The sequence below is a fragment of the Triturus cristatus genome, chromosome 9 (assembly GCF_964204655.1).
Source record: "Triturus cristatus chromosome 9, aTriCri1.1, whole genome shotgun sequence".
NCBI lineage: Eukaryota > Metazoa > Chordata > Amphibia > Caudata > Salamandridae > Triturus > Triturus cristatus.
The window spans coordinates 59,283,806-59,303,119 of NC_140592.1; the positions used below are offsets into that span (position 1 = coordinate 59,283,806).

General features: G+C 44.8%; 1 protein-coding gene across 1 annotated transcript in view; it reads left to right on the forward strand.

Moving 5' to 3' along the window:
* The window catches only part of MGLL (monoglyceride lipase), a 432,734-nt gene that overhangs the window by 350,900 nt on the left and 62,520 nt on the right, over window positions 1-19,314 (forward strand). Inside the window, exon 6 of the mRNA XM_085624403.1 lies at window positions 13,091-13,180. Within this exon, the coding sequence (XP_085480529.1) occupies window positions 13,091-13,180 (90 nt within the window). The remainder of the gene's footprint in view (window positions 1-13,090; window positions 13,181-19,314) is intronic.

The window sequence follows — 19,314 nt, forward strand, 5'->3', positions numbered from 1 at the left end:
TCTCAAGCTTGCCATGCTCAGTGGATCTGTCCTTATTCTCAAGCCTGCGATACTCAGTGGATCTATCCTTACTCTCAAGCCTGCGATACTCAGTGGATCTGTCCTTACTCTCAAGCCAGCGATACTCGGTGGGTCTGTCCTTACTCTCAAGCTTGCGATACTCAGTGGATCTGTCCTTACTCTCAAGCCTGCCATGCTCAGTGAGTCTGTCCTTACTCTCAAGCTTGCCATGCTCAGTGGATCTGTCCTTACTCTCAAGCCAGCAATACTCAGTGGATCTGTCCTTACTCTCAAGCCTGCCATGCTCAGTGAGTCTGTCCTTACTCTCAAGCTTGCGATACTCAGTGGATCTGTCCTTACTCTCAAGCTTTCCATGCTCAGTGGATCTGTCCTTACTCTCAAGCTTGCCATGCTCAGTGGATCTGTCCTTACTCTCAAGCTTGCGATACTCAGTGGATCTGTCCTTACTCTCAAGCCAGCGATACTCAGTGGATCTGTCCTTACTCTCAAGCCTGCAATGCTCAGTGAGTCTGTCCTTACTCTCAAGCTTGCCATGCTCAGTGGATCTGTCCTTACTCTCAAGCTTGCGATACTCAGTGGATCTGTACTTACTCTCAAGCTTTCCATGCTCAGTGGATCTGTCCTTACTCTCAAGCTTGCCATGATCAGTGGATCTGTCCTTACTCTCAAGCTTGCGATACTCAGTGGATCTGTACTTACTCTCAAGCATTCCATGCTCAGTGGATCTGTCCTTACTCTCAAGCTTGCCATGCTCAGTGGATCTGTCCTTACTCTCAAGCTTGCGATACTCAGTGGATCTGTCCTTACTCTCAAGCTTTCCATGCTCAGTGGATCTGTCCTTACTCTCAAGCTTGCCATGCTCTGTGGATCTGTCCTTACACTGAAGCTTGCGATACTCAGTGGATCTGTCCTTACTCTCAAGCCAGCGATACTCAGTGGATCTGTCCTTACTCTCAAGCCTGCGATGCTCAGTGGATCTGTCCTTACACTCAAGCCTGCTATACTCAGTGGATCTGTCCTTACTCTTAAACCACAGATACGCAGTGGATCTGTCCTTACTCTCAAGCCAGCGATACTCAGTGGATCTGTCCTTACTCTCAAGCCTGCGATGCTCAGTGGATCTGTCCTTACACCCAAGCCTGTTATACTCAGTGGATCTGTCCTTACTCTCAAACCACCAATACTCAGTGGATCTGTCCTTACCCTCAGGCCAGCGATACTCAGTGGATCTGTCCTTACTCTCAAGTCAGTGATACTCAGTGGATCTATCCTTACTCTCAAGCCTTCAATACTCAGTGGATCTGTCCTTACACTCAAGCCTGCGATACTCAGTGGATCTGTCCTTACTCTCAAACCACCGATACTAAGTGGATCCGTCCTTACTCTCAAGCCAGCGATACTCAGTGGATCTGTCCTTACTCTCAAACCACTGATACGCAGTGGATCTGTCCTTACTCTCAAGCCATCGATACTCAGTGGGTCTGTCCTTACTCTCAAGCCTGTGATACTCAGTGGGCCTGTCCTTACTCTCAAGCCAGCGATACTCAGTGGATCTGTCCTTACTCTCAAGTCAGTGATACTCAGTGGATCCATCCTTACTCTCAAGCCTTCAATACTCAGTGGATCTGTCCTTACACTCAAGCCTGCGATACTCAGTGGATCTGTCCTTACTCTCAAACCACCGATACTCAGTGGATCAGTCCTTACTCTCAAGCCAGCGATACTCAGTGGATCTGTCCTTACTCTCAAGCCAGCGATACTCAGTGCGTCTGTCCTTATTCTCAAGTGGGTCTTATACTCAGTGGGTCTGTCCTTACTCTCAAGCTTGCCATACTCAGTGGATCTGTCCTTACTCTCAAGCCTGCGATACTCAGTGGGTCTGTCCTTACTCTCAAGTCTGCGATACTCAGTGGGTCTGTCCTTACTCTCAAGTCTGCGATACTCAGTGGGTCTGTCCTTACTCTCAGTATGACCTCATCGAGACCAAAAAGAACGAGTCTGTACAGTTCTGTTGGATTCTTGGCCATTGGGATGGGGGAGGGGCAGGAACAACTGCATAGCTGGTGACTGAAGCCGGGAGTGTGTGACTGAGTGAAGGTGCGGCATGGGTACCCCCTATTCTTATTTATCCAAAACCTCATCTCTTGTCATTTCTACCAAACAGGAATACACATTCATTAACTCACCTTCACCCATCACCTCCCCTATTCCCTATGTCAATAATCTATTTGTTTATTGGTGCCATTAATCATTGGGTGAGTGAATTGTTTTATAGAGTGAAATTATATAACAATACATTCTATAGTGGAGGCGCTGCTTTCACTGGGGATAGGAATATCTGCCTTGCGGTCAGTTTTAAAATTGATTGCTCCTGATTCGAGTTAAGGTCAGAAATTTGTTTTTTTCCCTGAAAGATCAGGTTTATGCTTCTGGCCTAGTACAATTGTTGTAAGGGAAATGAGAGCTTCCCTATCTCAAAGTTACAAGCATGTTAAAATGTTAAATATTTGTTTTTAATGCGCTCCTTTGAAACAGAGGTGGTGATAGTGGGTCTGTAGGCATGGTTCATGTTGATAGCTCTTACCAAAACCATTGTTCTCCTTGCCCCACGTGATCATTCTGCACAAAACGTTCAAAACAACTTCATAGGTTTTCACAAGTTGGTGAAGGGTGGTTGAGAGGCCGCTCAAGGGATGGTCACGAAAGCTAATTTCTCTGATTTTAATCCACATAGAGATCACATAAAATTACAAAGGATAGTTCAACACCCCACTTGGCAGGATGGCACAGTCCATTGCTTTTTGACTTCTCTTTGCGATGTTGTCTACATCACTCCATTGTTTTTCACAAATTTACCAACACACTGATGTGAAAAATGAAGCCCTATATTGCCAGTTGGTCTTTAAACAAGCCAAGAACTCCTGAATCCAAATCCAAACTCGGAATTTGATTGGCTATTAGGAGCTGATGATTTTGCTCCAACTGCCATCTTTTAGGGACTGCAAATTGCTGGAAGTTTTCTAAACCTGTCTTGAAAATATTTTCCATAGGCTTCTAAGATAAGGTAGAGTTCTCAGACTAAGAGAGGCATGGCCACTCAAGAAGGCCAGAGGCGCATTTTCCTGCAGAGAAGCCCTACATTTGGAGGTCAGTTTCATTCTACATCTGTTGGGGGGGCACTGGTGCTTCAGACAATGGCCAAAGCAAGTAATTAGAAACCCCAGCTCATTCACTGAGAAAACAATGACAAGGGTCATTCCTGTTGGTTACTATACCAATATCTGTTGTAAAACTAAAAACACCCTTAAAAACTTCACTTTAAGGGATTTTTTTGGTGCAAAATAAAGCCTAAAAACACAGAAATCACCACTTATTTTTAGCTATGCAGCCAAAACGCCTGAACACTATGCTCAGGACATCATACCTTATATCATTCATGACATCACAAATAATAAGTAACTTCATCATTGGTGACAACTCATATGACATCATCAAAGAAACCACCGATGTTGTATCACATGTAATATTAGAGTGAGATAAAAGGCTGCTCTACCAATGACAACCAAGACATGTCTTTATAAATATTCCATAGAAAACTGTTGTTGCGATGTCCTTGACAGATACTGACTGTAATCAGAGGTCTGTACTTCCCACTGCACATCAAGAGAGGGCTGAGAAAAAGGGGGTCCCAAAATACAATTTCCCCATTCAGTTTCCACAGGGATTTCTGACCAGTGCTACAGCCCAAACAGCTGCTCGAAATTAACCAAACTTGTCAGAGAGCTAGATCTTTACCCAGAAACAGTGGCGGCTGGTAGGGAACGGGGGTGGTGAGGCGGTGAGCAAGGGGGAAAAATATATTTTTTAAAACCACTCATCTTTTCCACGGCCTCTCCTCCATCTCCACTTCTCTTCTCTTCCTGACTCCAGTCTGGAAGAAGCTGCAGGAAGCACCCGGGCACACAGGCTCCCCTGAGCCAATCACAACTCTGCAATGCAGCATTGTGATTGGTCTGAGCACCGTGAATTGGCGCTCAGACGGCGAGAGGGAGCCTGGGCATTTTCCCCACCAGGCTGTGCATTACAGCCTGGTGGGGAATATGCAAAGTGCGCATGAGGGTAAGGAGTTTCAGAGGGAAACCCCCCTCGGCCACATATTTCTTTTGGGTTGCCTCAATCCCCCAATGGCTCACTCTGGGTCCCGCGAGAGCAAAAAAAAAACTATTTTAAAAAAAGGGAGAGACGCGAATGTCTGTGGTGGGTTGGCAATGTAAGGGCAGTTGACCCTGCAGCTAACCCATGACTTGCATAGCCAAAGGCCGTGCCCAACGGGGGGTTGGCCGCACGTTGAGAGTTGGGGGCAGGGTCTGGCCACACGGCCAGGCCTTGCAACCAACCCAATGCCGCTTATGGCCAAAGGCGAGGGCTGTTAGACACAAGGCCTGGCAGCGGGAGGTTGACATAGTTAAATTTGGTAATAAAATAATACTTTATGTTAAAAAAACTAGAACCTTACCGAAACAACCATAGGTTCACGTGACGTTATGGTTAAGTATGATAATAATATGTTACTTCACATTGAAAACCCATAGAAATTCACTGAAAAAAACAAAGGGTAAAGTGACCCGCACCCTCGCAGTGCACTGCTTATAACCTCATCTACTACATCACTGATGACGTTCTATGACATCATTGATAATCTCACTGATGACATCCGAAATGACAACTTTGATTACAACGCTGTGTATGGCGGAGGTGCAAGTTGTAGTTACTTGAAATAACTATAACTGGTGAATTTTCCGTTTGTTTTAGTTTAAAATGTTATGTTTAAACTTACTAGAATGTCACTTTAATCCTTTTTTTCAGTGAATATATGTGTGTGTGTGTTTTTTTTAACCCCTTCAATGCGCATGACGGAGCAGTTCCGTCATGCGCGTCGGTTGCTCTGTGCGCATGACGGAACCGCTCCGTCACGGACCCGCCCGCTCAATAGAACCTTCAGCACGGTGCGGTAATCCGCGCCGCGCTGAAGGGGTTAAACAAGAAATTACCCTTCACTTGAGAGGCACTCGCAGGGCGGTAAACAGCTGACATATCCAGCACCTCCGGCTCAGACATAAACCACCTCTCTGTAATGCCAACGCGTTTCGAGCTTGGCTCTCTTCATCATGGGCAGAACATGCAAAGAATGACTCACGTAGTCTACTAGCACATCCCCTTTATTTTGAAAATCAAATATCTCTCAGGTGAGTTATCACGCTATGACTTCTGGGACTAGTAGGCAAAGTTCCTTTCCTCAAGTGGGTCGCTGTCACCCTATGCACATTAAAAGAAACAGTTCATCCCGGTGAAATAAAATGTCCCGCACAGTTGCACTTGGCCATATAGCAGCCCCAACCTGCTCCGTAACATGCTGCCCAAATAGGCAGCCGCGGACCCACAGAGGTATCGTGACGGTGCTTCTCGTGGCCCGGGCAGGACCACCATTTAAACAAGAAGTTACCCTTCGCTTGAGAGGCACTCGCAGGGCGGTAAACAGCTGACAGATCCAGCGCCTCCGGCTCAGACATAAACCACCTTCCTGTGATGCCAACGCGTTTCGAGCTTGGCGCTCTAGAGTTGGAAAGAGTACCTGTATTGAGTCCAGGTAGGTCCAAATCATCGTCTTTGCTTGGGTAACCCAACACTTTCAGTCAAACTACCACTATCATTACTCAACAGCCTTCTCCAGTTCAATATACTCTCTTCAGTTCTTCAGCTTTAAGAGATGTTATCAATTCAGGTTCAAACCAGTCGTGTGATAGACCCCAATGCATCCTAGGGTAAAATATCTCAAAAATGAACCAAGGCAAGCAACCACAAAAACCCGGCCCAATCACCCAGCAGATAAACCCATAAACAAGGGAGAAGATAGGAGAGCAGAAGTTGGAACATGTTCCAATAATATGAAAAACAAAGGGTAAAGCTGCCTTACTCTGAACTCATTGTTGGGACAGGAGCAGGGAAAGAGCTATTTGTCCGTATAACATGTGGTGAACACCTACAAAGGTTTACGAACAGTCACAAACAGGGTGCAGGTCGTTTCCCACACCGGTAATGCATGGATATTGACTTCCGTAACAAGCTTTACCAGGTACCTTTAAAGGAAGGGTATGGAAAAGCCGCCCCCACAATATTTGGTTTGGATTTAGGAAGCAGGGTTTTGCCATTGGGATTTTTTATTTTATAAAATTGCTTCCCCATGTTTCTGTTATGTGCACCATCCACGGGAGTCAGGATGGTGGACAGAGCGCCCAACTGGTACAGCCTCTTCTGTGATGGACAGTTGAGTAGGTGTCTCATAGCATGAGCTTAGTCCATGTCTGCCTCTTGCATTCCTCACCTATGGTCAACGGGATCCTGACAGACCATCCTGCAATGGACAATCCCGTGCTTTAGATCGCAGTTCAGTGGATGTATGCACGGTGGACTGGCCTTTGTGAGTTACCTTGGCCCCCGAAGGATGCCTGTGGATATGTCCACTCTGAACGATAAGCTGGGCAAATTAAAAAGTTGTAAACATGGGGAAATTAATTCTGTTGTTGTCTGGCTTGTGTTTTTTGCAAATCACCCCATTTAACTACCAAAGCCCTTTAAACCTTTACATCCAGTTTTTGATACATTTAAGAAATATATGTGGTCTTTGGTGTTGACTTTTAATTTTAAGGACAGTTTATAAACCTTTTACAATTACTTTAAAACATTTGCAAAAGATGTCTTAGATGTTGAAGTGAAAAACGTACCAGATGAAGAGTGCCTACTCCGAGCTCTCAGACGTATCGTGTTGATTACAATTATGTGCCTCAGCACATCCATGCATGTATTCCACTTTTTTAAAAAAGAGGCTAGATTTTGTTCTCTTTCCCGTTTTCCCAGGCTGCTTGTTTTGATTTGGGATAACCACATGTCTGCTGTTGTATGTAAACCCAGGCTCCATCCTTAACAGGGTTTGCAAGCCTATATCTATCAGCACAATGCTCAGCAACGAAAAGTTTTGACTGAGACTAGAATGCCATGGCGAATTAGACGGTGAACTTTAGGTGGCGCATGAAAGGTAAATACGTTTATCTGAATGGCTGCCTGGACTGTAACTGTAGATCGAGGTGTCCTCTTGACAATGATGGGGCGCGAAGGCGCTCGACTCACCATAAATTCAGGAGCACAACGGTGAAGCTCTTCTCTTAGCTTTCCATGAGCAGGATAAGAAAGGACTACCTTCCTGCTTGTGAAACGCAACTCCAACCAATCCTGGAGCTGCTCTCATGCGTTAAAGCAGCTCCGGGATTGGTGGGAGCAGGCTCACCCAGCGCTTATTTTGAGTCTGGGGGCCTGTGCCAGCAATCGCCAGGCTTTTTCACAGCCTTTGGATTGCGGGGTCTACAGTGCGTATGTCGGGCTGGCATTTGCAGGATTTAGCACCGCCCCCACCCTCGCGCTGTACACAGCACGAGCTGGGGCGGTGGCAATTGAATAAAATGGCATTGACATGACCTTTTATTTATGTGTGTTTGCCTGCTGCTTTGGCAGTAGGCGGGGCGATGCTCCTCCGCTCCTGAGGAGGAGCCGCTCCTGCCTCCTGATGTCATCAGTGGAGTGAGGCAGAGACATTATAAGGTAAGGGCAAAGTGGGCAATTGCCCCGGGACTCCACCTTCCAAAGGGCCCCCAGTAAAAGTGAACCTCCTTTCTATTTGATCTCTGTCTATTCTATTTCCTTATGCAAACTGCTCCCCCTCTCTGCCTACTGCTACCACTAAGTCTAACTTTCTACCCTGTATCCTTAGGATTTTAGGGGTCCTGGGCTTGACATATTTCAGCTGTTACTGTACGTGACCCTGTTAAAGTTTAACATTTTATTTAGTATTCTCTGGCATCGTGTGGGTTCGGATTAGCAGGGAATGGGAATACAATTGACAAAGTCCCCTGACCCACTAACTTTCAGCACTCTGAGGCAGTGGCGTAGCGTGGGCGTGGCAACAGGGGCAGTTGCCCCGGGCGCAAAATTCTTAGGGGCATTATTATGGGTGCAAAATTTTAATGGGGGCGCAAAATTTTAAAAAGAAAAGTGGACGGATGCTTGCCTTGCCCCGGGCGCTGGCAACCCACGCTACGCCGCTGCGCTGAGGTAGGAATGGTGCTAATTTCGGATTTTTGACTTCCTGTAATTAGTTTGTGATTCACTTCAAAGAATATGGTCCCTTTTAAGGCTACTTTCCATTGTCCACATTTTCCACAATTAATTTACTTCTGAGGTACATTTAAATGGCACAAAGGGACAGCCCTCCTCTGTGGAGCTTTCTTGGCACAGCAGTGCTGCTGAAAGCTTTCCCATGCCATGCCTGAGAGACCAGATGGAAATAGATTTTGTTTGGTAATGCATGCACATTTTGCTGCTTTTAGCTGTTTATTTGGAGGTTTCCCTGAGCTTACAGTCATCAAAAAAGAATGGAACCTAGGCAACGGGCACACACTGCATGGAAGGCGGCTAAACATGCTGGGCCTTCAATCAAGCTGAAGGGGAAAAACAAGAACTCTGCAGCCTGATTAAGAGGGCAAAAGCAACAGCCATATTTCAAAGATACTGTGCCTTTACAAGGTGCATTATATATATATATATATATATATATATATATATATATATATATATATATATATATATATATATATATATATATATATATATATATATATATATATATATATATATATATATATATATATATATATATATATATATATATATATATATATATATATATATATGAGACAAACACACCAAACCTGGCTTGAAAACGATCAACCGGCTTCCAGTGGAGCCTAGACTTACAATACAAATTCTTTAGTATAGTAACGGTGCCGGTGCCAGCGACGGCGGCAGCAGCCGTCAATATACAATCCAAAAGTAATTGCAGTATATACGGGAAAGGCACCGTTGGATGGTTGAACGGCCTGGCACACCAAATTTTGGATGATATACAATACAAATTCTTTAGATGATGAAAGAGGTCTCCTGGAGACCTCCTTCATCATCTAAAGAATTTGTATTGTAAGTCTAGGCTCCACTGGAAGCCGGTTGATCGTTTTCAGGCCAGGTTTGGTGTGTTTGTCTCTCATTTTAATTCACTGTTTATGCACTTATTGCAACTTGTCCATCAGTTATTAAGGGCGGACGGTGAAGAGCATTAGTCCGTTGCCAAGCGCCATGACCAGTGTCCGCGCCAGCTCCTTCTGGTGGATAGTAGGTTGGAGTGGTAGGACTTTTCAGGGTGCTGGAAGTTAATAGTGGGAGACATTGCCCACTGCACATATGTGGAGATAAACCATTAGTTCATAGTAACTGACTGTTTCCACGTTCTTTACTATGTTAGGACTGGGGCTGTCCCCATCGGTACATGATACGCAACTGGGATGTTTTCAACTCAGCACCCTACAGTACCATAACCTGTGTTTTGTTGCATTAACGTAGAATTTCAGGCACTTTGTGATGACTGCCGCATACCTAATTGAGGTGTATTGTAGTGCCCTGTTCATAAATCTGGAAATGCAGCGCTGTTTTTTTTTCTTTTACTTGTAACTATCTGTGATTATGCAGCTGTGGCTACTTTCTCATAATTGTAGATTTGCCGTATTTGCCCCATATTCATCATCTACTGCATAATTTGCAGATTTTAACAAGAACAATTGTTGTTTCTAGCTCAAATGGTTCAAAAGTTAGTAAAAACGCAGCAACACGTGTTGCCGCGCAGTGGAAGGCCCTTTGTAAAGGTTGACTGGCCACCTTTCTGTAGCTTATTGCTATATTTGTGTGTTCAACGGATACTAATGAGGTACAACTAATGCCTAGACAGTTTTCAGTATTTCATCATGCTTTATTTATTTTTTATACAAGAACAAAACAGCAATTCTGTTACAGGGTTAGCATAGGTTGTTCCAGGTAAAGTTTACACATCAGAGTCCTAAGACAATGTGTCACGTATGTTTAGCTAACCCCCCATATCGACAATAAGAGAAAAAGAAAGTCAGACAGAAAAAGGGGGAAAAAAGGGGGTAAAGAGATAAGAGAAGGGCAGAGAAAATGACATTTTGCGGAGATGTTGGCACACATGCATCTCGGTATTGGTAAGACTCACCCTTTGCGGCAGCTTAGTGTACAAGCTTAAAAATGGCAAAATAATGAAGTAATACTATGACAAAATGTGCTGCATAATGCCACATAATTTGCCTTTCCTTGCCGCGTAATTTATTCAACCCTGCCACATAATTTTGCCCTCCCTTACCGCATAATTTCAGTGGCTCTTGCTATAGACCAGGGAGAGATGAATGAGTCCCGTTACACACTAATAATGTGTGCACAAACCCCATTGTTATTGCTGATATGTACACCGGGCACAAGGGACGGTGAACACCCTTCATAAGTTTATTTTTCACCGCTGTATTTTACTGCTCTCTATACCGATTGAGTCTAAAAGGTCTGAAAGAGTCGCCAACCTCAGTCTTTACTTGTTGCCTGCACTTGTGGAAGGACGAGTTTCACCTCAACGGCAGGACCTGCAATGTCCATTCATTGTCTTATTTTATTTTTTATCAGATGATCATGGTCTGCAGGGTTGCAGGCTGTGGAGTTTTTAAGGGATATAGGTCTTCGCAGCGCTGTTTCATGGCCTTCTCTGTAGTTCTCTCTGACATTATCAAGTGCGGAGTCTGCCAAGAGGGGTGGGCCGGGTGGGGGTTTGTAACAACAAACAACGAAAAACAGCAGAAAAAAAGAACTTACCTGCCGCCTGCAGCCCACCACATCGCCGTCTTTTGCTCCTCTCGTGGCTCCGCTGCAGGCACAGGCTCCCAGACTCCCCTGCGGCCAATCCTGAAGCTGCTCTCACGCATGAGAGCAGCTTCAGGATTGGCCGGAGCGCCGATGATTTGCGCTCCCATGGAGACTGGGAGCCTGTGCTTTATTGTCTCCAACCCAGCAATGCAGCTGGGTTGGGGAGAGCTTCTGTGCGCATGATGGTTTGGCCAGCCTGAGATGGTCGGCCAAACCATCATGCGCACTGATGGTAGTGCAACCCCTCCCCATTGGTGCCTGTCATCTCCCTGGCGCCCGCCCAAAGACTCGGCCGGGAAACAAAATAAAGCGATAATAAAACTGGGTTTATTATCATTTTATATTTGTTTATTTTTAACTCTGCTGGCATGGGGGGGGGGCAACGCTCCTTCACCATAGCGGAGGAGCCGCCCCTGGTGTCTGCCCCCCCCCCCCACAGAAGGCCGATAACTTATTGGCGATTGTAGAACATGCTGTTTTCCGTGTTGCCCTTGCTTATACTAAGGTTTAAGGATTAAAATAGATGGCATACTGTCTCCCACCCTTATGTTGGAAGCTGCTCACGTTGGACTGATTTTAATGGGGGGGCATTATTTTTATTTTTAGTAATCCACTTGGCAGTATTTCTCTTGAGAGAAGCCAGGATTGACTTTAAATATACTGAAGACCAACACCAAAAAGTCTTGGAATCTTTGCCCTTTATCGCAGGGAGGGGTCTGAAAGGTCCGAACCCATCCGTCCAAATGCTATGCTTTTGTTAAGAAAATGTTGGCCCACGAACCTTAATTCTGGAGAAATATTGGATTTGAAATATTACAATTTATTGGTATGCTAATGCCTTGAAAAACGTTTGCCAGACCTACCTGCTCGAGGTGGATGCAAACGGTAAAGAGCATGTCTGTCCAATGAAAGGAAAAAATGTACTTTCAGAGTTGCAGAACTGGGTGGTTCTGTCGCCTACTATTCGTGTAGGCTATGGACATTCATAGTGTGTACCGTCCATCTTTAGCTATGAGAAGTGGAAAGAAGGACCAGTGGCCCCCTGGATCCTCAGGGATGTATTAGCATGGGCATCAAGACTTCAGCTACAGTGCTTAATTTGAGGCGGTGTGTTCCGGTGCTCGGCACCTGCACTTAATTATCAACACCGGAACTTATGACAGTCAGTCACATGGTGGCGCTGTTTGTCAAATTAAAGATGACCACATAACAGTTGTTTATTAATGAAATAATCATTTAAGAGGACTAATAGCTGCTCTCCAAGCCATCTCCATAGATTTGGGGGCCTGGAATAGTCTGGATTGTCACCCTTGTAGGAGTGTGAAGGTTAGCAGTTGTGTTGGTTCTGTGCAGGGCTGGCAGGGGCAGAGGGTGGTGCAAGCTGCAGTGGCCTCCTGAGGAGGGCCTGGCACTTCTTCTTTTACAACTCAAGCACTGGTTACCCCAGATGCCAGTCCAGTGTCAGAGCTACCAAGAAAAAACTGTGTTGAATGAAATACACAAAATGACACGTACAATTAAAAAAAAATATGAATTAATACGTTGTTTGATGCGAAATCTTAGAATGAGGTTCAAAACCATCCACTGACGGGCAGCAAAGTCTAATGGTAAATGACACAGAGGAGCAACAGCCTGAACTACTAAACCCCTGCAGACTAAGCCTTGTCTGTTTGTGTTGTAGCCTTGAGGAAGAGCAGGATAGTGGCTGAAGCGCAGATGGTGACTGTTTACTTATCTGTGTCCATGGGTGCCTGTATGTCTGTGTGCATGACTGCTGGTTTGTTCACCTGTATGCGGAGTCTTCTTTCTCTCTTTTGGTTTGGGTGCACAGATGGTCATATGTGTTGTTGATCTGCATGAATAGGTGCCCATATGTCTTCTGACATTGGTGTGTATGTGTGTTATACAAGACATATCAGTGTGCATGCACTTTATATAATCTAGACCTATTGGCTTTGTCAACAGTTATTAAATATTGTATTGGTTTGCTCTTCTATGTTTCGTGGGCTAAACAAAGTCCATCCTAAAGTCCTTCATATGTAAATGTTGTTATGGTTCACAGATGTTCATGCAAAAAGTAATGTGGTGCACATGATACAAAGTGACTGTCGCTGTTAGTAGTTCACCACCGGTAAAGTGTAACACAATAATGTCGTTGTGTGTCTTTTCTACAGAGTTCCAACCGGCTCTTTTTCTCGTCTCTTAGGTTTTTGCAGCAAAAGTTCTCAACCACGTCCTCCCAAACCTCACCCTGGGATCCATTGACCCCAATTGTATTTCTCGGAACAAGAAGGAGGTGAGTTGCCGTATGTGATGCTCCCTGGTGGGACCAGGAGACAATTAGCAGAAATCATGGGGCTTTATTCTGTAATGAAGCGGCACGTGCCTACTGCTCATCATTTCTTGTAAGGGGAGCGGGTACCAGGGCTCGACCAGTAGCAAAGGTAGGTCTAGAACATGTTTAAGTACTAGCCCCATGTGCAATATGACCATGTCACAACCCAAAACAATGCTCTCTGTAGGGTCCGGCCCCCCATGGAGCTACTCCCAGGGATCCTTCGAAAATGGATGCATTGGGCTTATTCCTAGTCGGTCTATTATTGGAAGGTGGTTTTGAGAGGACAGTCATTCTGGTTTGTCAATGCCCAGACTCTGAAAAGGCTTTCACATCTCTTTTAATCTGCCAGTCCTGGGCCATTTCATGCTCAGAGAAGGAGACGAGGGGCTGCCCAAGGAATGCAGCGAGCAGGTATACTGAACATTACCCCATCTCAGCCAAACACAAGAATGAGTCAGCAGTCTCAGATTGTGAGGGGTCACACAATGTGATGAGTCAGGCAAATTGTGTTGTCAGCAATAAAAAACCTGAAGGTCAGCACTTACCCTGGTGTGATTTAAGGGCAGAAAATGCTTGTTTTTCCTTCAGTAGATGTTTTATAGATTCGTGTGTGTGATTTCATCCACATTACCCTGGCCATGAGACCAAGAGGATACCACCTTAGAGAATGGGCACCTCCTTTGAGAATGGATACCACCTTTGAGAATGAGCATCACCTTTGAGAATGGATACCCCTTTGAGAATGGATCCCACCTTCGAGAATGGATACCACCTTTGAGAATGGGTACCACCTTTGAGAATGGATGCCACCTTTGAGAATGGGCACCACCTTTGAGTATGGGCACCGCCTTTGAGAATGGGTACCACCTTTGAGAATGGATGCCACCTTTTTAGAATGGGCACCACCTTTGAGAATGGGCACCACCTTTGAGAATGGGCACCACCTTTGAGAATGGATACCCCTTTGAGAATGGATCCCACCTTTGAGAATGGGTACCACCTTTGAGAATGGGCACCACCTTTGAGAATGGGCACCACCTTTGAGAATGGATACCACCTTTGAGAATGGGCACCACCTTTGAGAATGGATACCCCATTGAGATTGGATCCCACCTTTGAGAATGGGTACCACCTTTGAGAATGGGCACCACCTTTGAGAATGGGCACCACCTTTGAGAATGGATACCACCTTTGAGAATGGGCACCACCTTTGAGAATGGATAGCCCTTTGAGAATGGATCCCACCTTTGAGAATGGATCCCACCTTTGAGAATGGATACCACCTTTGAGAATGGGCACCACCTTTGAGAATGGATACCACCTTTGAGAATGGGCACCACCTTTGAGAATGGGTACCACCTTTGAGAATGGATACCACTTTTGAGAATGGGCACCAACTTTGAGAATGGATACCAACTTTGAGAATGGGCACCACCTTTGAGAATGGATACCCCTTTGAGAATGGATCCCACCTTTGAGAATGGATCCCACCTTTGAGAATGGGTACCACCTTTGAGAATGGATACCACCATTGAGAATCGGTACCACCTTTGAGAATGGGCACCACCTTTGAGAATGGATACCATCTTTGAGAATGGGCACCACCTTTGAGAATGGATACCCCTTTGAGAATGGATCCCACCTTTGAGAATGAATACCACCTTTGAGAATGGGTACCACCTTTGAGAATGGATACCACCTTTGAGAATGGATACCACCTTTGAGAATGGGCACCACCTTTGAGAATGGATACCCCTTTGAGAATGTATCCCACCTTTGAGAATGGATGCCACCTTTGAGAATGGGTACAACCTTTGAGAATGGATACAACCTCTGAAAATGGATACCACCTTTGAGAATGGGAACCACCTTTGAGAATGGGTACCACCTTTGAGAATGGATACCACCTCTTTTCAGCAGTTGAGATCTGTTCAACATTTTGAGAAGCCAATCGGAAGCCATTGATAACACGGCATTGCGATTCGGAAGGAGCAGGGAGACGCCTCCTTACCTCCCCTTGACATTCATACTGAGGGCCACATGTACAATGTGTTTTTGTGTTAGCTGAGAATCGGCCCAGTTTGTAAATGCAAAAAGGCTTTTTGAAATGTACAAATCTGTATTTGTGATTCTTTAACCTATTCCCGAATCGCAAATTGGGTTTGTGATAACAGTATTAGGAAGGTGTGTGTTTAGGGTGTTCCCTCCTAATACCGAATGGCAGTGCTATGTAAGAATGTTTCGCAACCAAAATGCGCATTTTGCCACCCTCTTTCAAGTAGTTGGCAACCCATATATGAGAAGGCCCTTCCCCTTTGTGAATGTATGTAGAAACATTTTTAAGGAGCAGGCAGTGGTCCCACGGACCAGGGTCTATTCTTAAAAAATGAAAAGAAAACTTTTCATTTTTCTTTTCGTAACACATCCCGTTTTCCTTTCAGGAAAACGAGCTGCATTATAAAAAAAAAAGATTGCTTTATTGAAAAGCAATCACACACAGTAGTCTGCTGACTCCATCAGGCCACCATCCCTGTGATTTTTGTGATTCCCATTGGGTTGCAAACCGAGACCTACCTCATGAATAGTCATGAGGTAAGTCTATTTGCGTCCTACTGGGAATCGTAAAATGTGCAAAATGCACTTTTGTAAATGGGTCTTTGCGATTACCAAATAGCGAATCGCACAAATTCGCTATTTGGTCATCGCAAACTGTTACCTTTGTACATGTGGCCCTCAGTCTCAAAGTGTACTTTGATAGTCCGTTTCCGACTCTCAGAGCACCTTCTGTGCATTGCGACTTGCCTTTCTGCTTCACAAAATGTGTGATTTTGTGAATCACAGAGCGGAAAGGCTTTGTACGTTTGTCCCTTAGTGTTGCAATGAAGCGATATTAGACTGCTCAGTGGAACCGGTAGCAGGATAGGCTGCTTGCTGTTCCAGTTGGCTGTCCAGGGTTGCAGCCACTATTAGTGCAGCAGGTGCAGTGGCACCGGGGCACATAGCCCTGAACTGCCAATAGAACCCTGATAAATGCTGTATTTACTACCTCAACAGCAGTCAAAAAGGACATTTTCCTTGCTTGTAGCAGGGCGGGTGGCATTCTTGCTACGCTACTCTGGCTGGCAAACGTCCTTTCAGCTTACCAAGCCCCGGGCTTCTGAGTTGATTGACTGTCACCCAAGGTTCTGCTAACAATGCTTGGTGGGCTTGATTGTACACACGGAACACTGTTCTCTGCATGCCCCTAACACCGCTCAGCCCCGCTGCTTTCAATCAATGCATTTGGATCGGATCCAGAGGCTAATTGACAACATACATCTCCAGGTCGCCTTCGGCTCAGAATCGAAAAAAAAACACTTTTACAGCAGCAAATTACAAAGTGTGAACAACTTTCTTAACAGATACTGAGCACAGCCGTAGAGCCCCAGAGCGCTGGCGGACACTTAGCCACCTGCAGAAACTGCTGGCCGAACGTGGTCCAGAAAGAGCATACCTTCAAAGCGAGGGCTTGTGTTTGGTAGTTTTATATAGCGCAAACTTGGCCTAAGGGCATTGGAGCGCTTTAAATGAGCACCAGAGATATGTGTGTGTGTGCGTGCATGCGTGTGTGTATATGTATATGTATATATATATATATATATATATATATATCGCGCTCGCTTTCCCGCTTTTCTCCCCTTCACTCGCGATCAGGTGCTTTGTTACGCGGTGTACGGACACCACGCGGATTTTCAGATCCACAGCTCGTGGCACAAAATAAATGCACCAGCACTCACAGGAACGTTATCCTCCAGATTTTATTGGGTTCTCTACTACACGACCAGACGCGTTTCGGCTGCCGCCTTTATCAATAGTGGCCAGCACCGGCATGAGACAGATTTAAATATACATGCACTGATAAACATAGACAAAGGACACCCGACTTGCTCCAGTCTAAGGTGTCGGCCATTACTAAACAGGTTACTTTGTAAAGCATAGCATTGGGGTTATATATCAAACTTAAAACATGTTTTATTCTGCCCTGAATGGGCTAGAGTACTCCTATGATTGGCGTTCTCTAATCCCAATTAAAACAAACTAAACAATCATGCCCTGAATGGGCTTTAGTTCATGATGTTTATCACTCCACATATTGGGAATAATGCTTAACACACCCCAGTACCTGTACATGTTGGTATGATCCAAATCACAATGTAATAGCAGTACAGTCGATTCACATAAATTCATATTTTCCAAAGAAGCATTGTCAGAAACAAGCATTACCTAAAGTAATATTACAAATGCACAGCCATTTCTTCCCCACTGTTAAGACCTCCTGGTCTCTTTGTCTGGTTATCGATGATGGGTCTTGATTCTAATCTGCGTAATTGCAGTTGTCTATTGCCCCCTCTCACATTCATGGGCACTTGGTCTATGCAAAAAAAGCTTAACAGATCCCTGTTACTTTGGTGCACACTTAAGGCATGGGTAAAACCCCGCCAATCTCTCAAAAGATGGTTCTCTATTCTCATTTCCACAGTGGCTCTGGACTAAACTACTATGTAGGGATCTTGCTCTTCTAAATGTCAGTAGGGGCGCTTTCGGCAAGGCCTTCCCTATTACTGGGTGTGACCTCAGGATATGCCAATTTTTAACAAAAATTCTTCTAATCTCCAAGGCATCACCCGAGTAGTCTGTGATCATCCTCAAGTTATTGAATTTAGCATCGTTTTCTTTTTCTTTTCTTTTTTCTTTCTGTACACTAAAGTCACAGCCAGCTATCAGATCCTTTCTGTGCTTCCTATCTACTTTTGACTTGGCCGCTTCTAAGATCTCTTTACAATATCCTCGGGCCTTCAGTCTATTCATACTGTCTTTCGCTGCTGCTTGAAAATCACCTGTGCGCGAACAGTTTCTTTTTATTCTTAATAATTCGCCATATGGGATGGTAGTTATAGTTTTCCCAGAATGGCAACTGCTTGCTTGTAGCACGGAATTCCCTGCGGTCGGTTTCCTATGCAATGACGTGCATAGTCTTCCGTCCGCAGGAAAGACCTTCAAATTCAAAAAGTTAACTGATATTTCGCTAACTTCATGTATGAATCTGAGATTAAGATTGTTCATATTCAGGACTTCAATGTACTCTTTGGCTGATTGCTCTGTGCCTTTATAGATGATAAATAAATCGTCTATATATCTGTTCCAGCTTATAACCCTGCGGGTCCAGTCTGCATTCCCCTCTGCCCAGGCCACCTGCTTCTCTCACCAGCCTACGAAAAGATTCGCGTAGCTGGGGGGCGAAGCAGGTGCCCATCGCAGTGCCACGTATCTGTTTAAATAGTTGTTCCTGGAAGAGAAAGATGTTATTCCCAAGGCATAATTCCACAAATTCCAATATCATTTTGTTATGATCAGCTAAGTTTATTCATCTTGTTCCAAGGAACCATCTAACTGCTTCAATTCCCTGTGGAAGATCAATGCTTGTATAAAGACTTGATTTATCAAGTGTAATCATTACCAAGTCCTCGTCCCAAAACAAATTTTCCACTCTTATCAAAAAGTCTTTAGTGTCTCTGATGTACAATACCAGTTCTTTAACAAATTCAAAAAGGAAATAGTCCACAAACCTTGATATGTGTTCCGTTAGGCTTCCCAGCTAAGACACAATTGGGCGACCTGGTGGGCAGGTCGCATGTTTGTGCAGCTTCGGAAGATGGTAAAAGGTGGGTATGCGAGGATGTTTGCATTCCAAGAAGGCATACTCCTGCTTACTCAACATACCTCTATTGAACCATTTGTTCAACATTGTCCGGTAGGCATGGACGCTGTCCTCAAAAGTTTTCCTTGTCACTCTCGTGTAGCTTGTCTCATCATTCAGCTGCACTAGGGCCTCTTTTATGTAGTAGTTATTTGTCATCAGGACTACATTTCCGCCCTTGTCAGACGGCTTGCAGACGATGGTCTTGTCCTCTTTCAAATCCGCAATTGCCTTTCTCTGCAATTCCGTAATGTTGCTTCCACCTTTCTTTCTGTTGTTTGAATTACAAAGTTTTAGAAGTTCCTTGGTCACTATGCTTGTGAAGACGTCTATAGAGTCAGCTGGCATTAAGGGA